General features: G+C 71.5%; 1 protein-coding gene across 1 annotated transcript in view; it reads left to right on the top strand.

Annotated features, from left to right (window-relative positions):
- The window catches only part of GRIP2 (glutamate receptor interacting protein 2), a 30,692-nt gene that overhangs the window by 12,884 nt on the left and 13,859 nt on the right, over nucleotides 1–3,949 (top strand). The window contains exons 13-17 of the mRNA XM_012658460.1: nucleotides 272–352; nucleotides 1,105–1,168; nucleotides 1,262–1,407; nucleotides 2,948–3,092; nucleotides 3,484–3,554. Coding sequence (XP_012513914.1) covers nucleotides 272–352; nucleotides 1,105–1,168; nucleotides 1,262–1,407; nucleotides 2,948–3,092; nucleotides 3,484–3,554 — 507 coding nt within the window. The remainder of the gene's footprint in view (nucleotides 1–271; nucleotides 353–1,104; nucleotides 1,169–1,261; nucleotides 1,408–2,947; nucleotides 3,093–3,483; nucleotides 3,555–3,949) is intronic.

Genomic DNA, 3,949 nt, shown 5'->3' with positions numbered 1-3,949 from the left:
CCAGGCTGGTCTCAAACTCCTGGCCTCAAGCAATCCTCCCTCCTCGGCCTCCCAGAGTGCTGGGATCACAGGCGTGAGCCACCACGCCCGGCCCTGACAGTTGTTTTGAGCTTATCTGCTCACCGTGCCTCAGTTTCCCCCTCTGCCAGGAGGAAGGAGCGGGAGGGGGGTGGGATGGTGAGTTTCGGGGGGGTTCTTCCCAGCGGGGGGCTGGGGCTCCCCTGGGCCCCTCCCTCGGGTCTCACGTCCGTCCACGTCTGTTTGCGCCCAGAGTCCGTGATCCCCAGCAGCGGCACCTTCCACGTCAAGCTGCCCAAGCGGCGCGGGGTGGAGCTGGGCATCACCATTAGCTGTGAGTGGCCCGGCCGCCTCCCGGGGACAGCCCGCCGCGCGGTGGGGGACGGAGCCCTGCCAAGCCGGGGGGAGCGGCCGCGGGCGAGACCCCGGCTTCTCCAAGCCTCAGTTTCTCATTCCGCACAATGGGTCTCCTGGCCTTGGGGGTGTCCCACGGCACGCGTGGGCCGGGCCTGGTGTTCTGTCTGCCTCTGTGTTCCCAGAGCCCCAGCGAGGCCAGGAACACAGTAGGCGCTTAATTTGTGCGCGTGGAAGAAAAGGGAGGAACTGCTTTTGAAAGGGAGTGCGCAGGAGTGAGATGCCACGCCGCCCCCCGCTGCTGTGTCCCCCACACGCTGGCACACGTAGAGCCCCGGGTGCTGGCCCGGGGCCCGTGCGGGGGACGCAGACGCCGGCCGGACGGCCCGTCCGGGAGCAGCCTGCGGGGGCCGCGCCGGACACAGAAAGGGCCGGTGTTGACGGCCACCGGCCGGGTGCCAGGAGCCACGCTTGGTCTGGCGCCCGCCTTCCCCACTTGAATCTCCCCGCGTCCCCGTGACATCCGAGATGTCACCCCCATTTGGCAGAGGGGAAACTGAGGCACGGAGCGGGGAGCTGATTTGCTCGCAGTCACCCGGCCAGGGGGCAGTGGGACCGGGACGCGAGCGGGACGCGAGGCTCCAGCTCCACGCCCAGCCCTGGGCCCGGCCGCGTCCCGCCCCCAGGCGGAGGCCCAGGAGGGAGGACTCACGGCCTCCCTCTGTCCGGCAGCCAGCAGGCGGCGAGGGCAGCCGCTGATCATCGCCGACGTCAAGAAGGGCAGCGTGGCGCACAGGTGGGGGCGCGCGGGGCCGGGGACGCGGCCGGCGGGGGCGGGTCTGGCGCCTGCACGCCCGGCGCCCTCCGTCCCCCGCCCCTCCTCACGCAGGACGGGCAGCCTGGAGCCGGGGGACCGGCTGCTGGCCATCGACGGCGTGCGGCTGGACGGCCGCCCCATGGAGGACGCCGCGCAGATCCTGGGGGGCTGCGAGGACCTGGTGCGGCTGAAGGTGCAGAAGGACGAGGACAACTCGGGTACGGAACGGCCGGCCCGGCCACCTCGGAGGGCCACCATGGGTGCGGGGGTCCCCAGCCCGGATTCGGGGTCCCCCTGGTGCGGGGGGTCCCCAGCCTGCATTCGGGGTCCCCAGCCCGGATTCGGGGTCCCTCTGGTGTGGGGGTCCCCAGCCTGCATTCGGGGTCCCCAGCCTGCATTCGGGGTCCCCAGCCCGGATTCGGGGTCCCTCTGGTGCGGGGGTCCCCAGCCCGCATTCGGGATCCCTCTGGTGCGGGGATCCCCAGCCCGGATTCGGGGTCCCCCTGGTGCGGGGGGTCCCCAGCCTGGATTCGGGGTCCCTCTGGTGTGGGGGTCCCCAGCCCGGATTCGGGGTCTCCCTGGTGCAGTGGGGCCCCCAGCCTGGATTCGGGGTCCCCCTGGTGCGGGGGTCCCCAGCCCAGATTCGGGGTCCCCCTGGTGTGGGGGGTCCCCAGCCTGCATTCGGGGTCCCCTGGTGTGGGGGGTCCCCAGCCCACATTCGGGGTCCCCCTGGTGCGGGAGTCCCCAGCCCGCATTCGGGGTCCCCCTGGTGTGGGGGATCCCCAGCCCGGATTCGGGGTCTCCCTGGTGCGGGGGGTCCCCAGCCCAGATTCGGGGTCCCCCTGGTGTGGGGGGTCCCCAGCCAGGATTTGGGGTCCCCCTGGTGTGGGGGGTCCCCAGCCCGCATTCGGGGTCCCACTGGTGCGGGGGGTCCCCAGGCTGCATTCGGGGTCCCTCTGGTATGGGGGGTCCCCAGCCCGCATTCGGGGTCCCCCTGGTGCGGGGGTCCCCAGCCCGCATTCGGGGTCCCTCTGGTGCGGGGGGATCCCCAGCCTGGATTCAGGGTCCCTCTGGTGTGGGGGATCCCCAGCCCGGATTCAGGGTCCCCCTGGTGCGGGGGGTCCCCAGCCCGCATTCGGGGTCCCCCTGGTGTGGGGGTCCCCAGCCCGCATTCGGGGTCCCCCTGGTGCGGGGGGTCCCCAGCCTGCATTCGGGGTCCCTCTGGTGCAGGGGGGTCCCCAGCCTGCATTCGGGGTCCTCTGGTGCGGGGGGTCCCCAGCCTGGATTCAGGGTCCCCCTGGTGTGGGGGGCCCCAGCCCGCATTCGGGGTCCCCGGTGCGGAGAGGCAGTAGGGAGGGCTGAGGACTGCGGCGCCTGAATCTCCGACTCCCAAGGGCGCCACGTCTCCTGCCCTGGGAGAGAGCGTCGCTGTGGGCAGATTCCGTATTTTTTTTTGTAAGAAAACCCGGAAATCTGCCTTCTGAGGTCATCATTGGTGCCGCCGTTGCTGTCACACGCGGCGGGTGCCGTTCCCGTGTCCCTTTTCCGTCTTTTTCTGCTAATGATGTTTGGGCAGAAGAAACGTTTCTGGAGGCGGAGGGTGGCCTCGGGGTTCCGGGCTGCGCTGTCCGGAGCCACCGCTGCAGGAGTGGCTGCGGGGACGGGGGGACGGCCAGACCGGGGGACGGACGAGTGTGGGCGCCGGGGCTCGGGGCCTGGGGGGTCCCCCTGGCCCCCCGTCACGGGTCGCCCTTGCAGACGAGCTGGACGGCACGGGCGCGGTGAGCTACACGGTGCAGCTGCAGCGACACGGGGGCCCCCTGGGCATCACCATCTCGGGCACCGAGGAGGCTTTCGACCCCATCGTCGTCTCGGGCCTCACCAAGCGCGGGCTGGCGGAGAGGTGAGCGGGGCTTTGGGACCGGCCGGGCCGGGGTCTGCTCTGCGGGACACCCGGCCCGGCCTCGCCCCCCGAGCCTCCGGTCCCCACGGCAGAGGGACAGCGCCGGCCCCTGGCCCCCGGCGCAGCCCTGGGCACACCTGCCGCCCCCGGGTCAGCGCTAGCTCCAGGTGTGTTTGTCCCTCTGCTCCCTGCCCACCTGCGTTTCCTGACGCATCGGGGGGTCTGGCCCTGCCCCCCACTGCCGCCCCGGGAAGTGTCCCTGACGCTGGGCAGCAGAGGAGGGAGGCAGGCGTCCCAGCCCTGCCCCAGGCCGCCCTGGGACGGGGTCAGAGGTGTAGCCAGATGCCCCAGGGTGGCCGAGACCCAGCGTCCTCCCGCCAGCTGTGCGCAGGTGGACCCGGCAGAGGGGACTCCAGCGCCACCAGGAGGGTCTGGCCGTGGAGGGGCTGCAGGGGCGGGACAGTGGGGTCCCGGCAGGGAGGGCGGGAGCTGGGAGGGGATCCGGGCTCCACGCCCAGGCGGCACAGCCCTGCTGCCACAGTGCGCCCTGCTGGACGCCGGGCAGACTGCAGAGGTCAGCGCTGGACCCTGCGATTGCAAACGTCACCCAGAGACCCGCCGTGCGCCCCCATCCTGGGCGCTGGGGGCCCACAGATAATCCCCCCTGCCCCCACCGGGCTGGCGTCCAGCTGCAAATTCAATCGTAGACTGTCCAGTAGTCGCATTCAAAAAATAGAAAGGAACAAAACCCACGGCCGGGCGCGGTGGCTCACGCCTGTGATCCCAGCACTCGGGGAGGCCGAGGCGGGAGGATCGCTCGAGGTCAGGAGTTGGAGACCAGCCTGAGCAAGAGCGAG

The sequence above is a fragment of the Propithecus coquereli genome, unplaced genomic scaffold (assembly GCF_000956105.1).
Source record: "Propithecus coquereli isolate 6110/MARCELLA unplaced genomic scaffold, Pcoq_1.0 Scaffold588, whole genome shotgun sequence".
Lineage (NCBI taxonomy): Eukaryota > Metazoa > Chordata > Mammalia > Primates > Indriidae > Propithecus > Propithecus coquereli.
The sequence above is the reverse complement of the archived record's forward strand: the minus strand, read 5'-3'. Positions and strand labels throughout refer to the sequence as shown.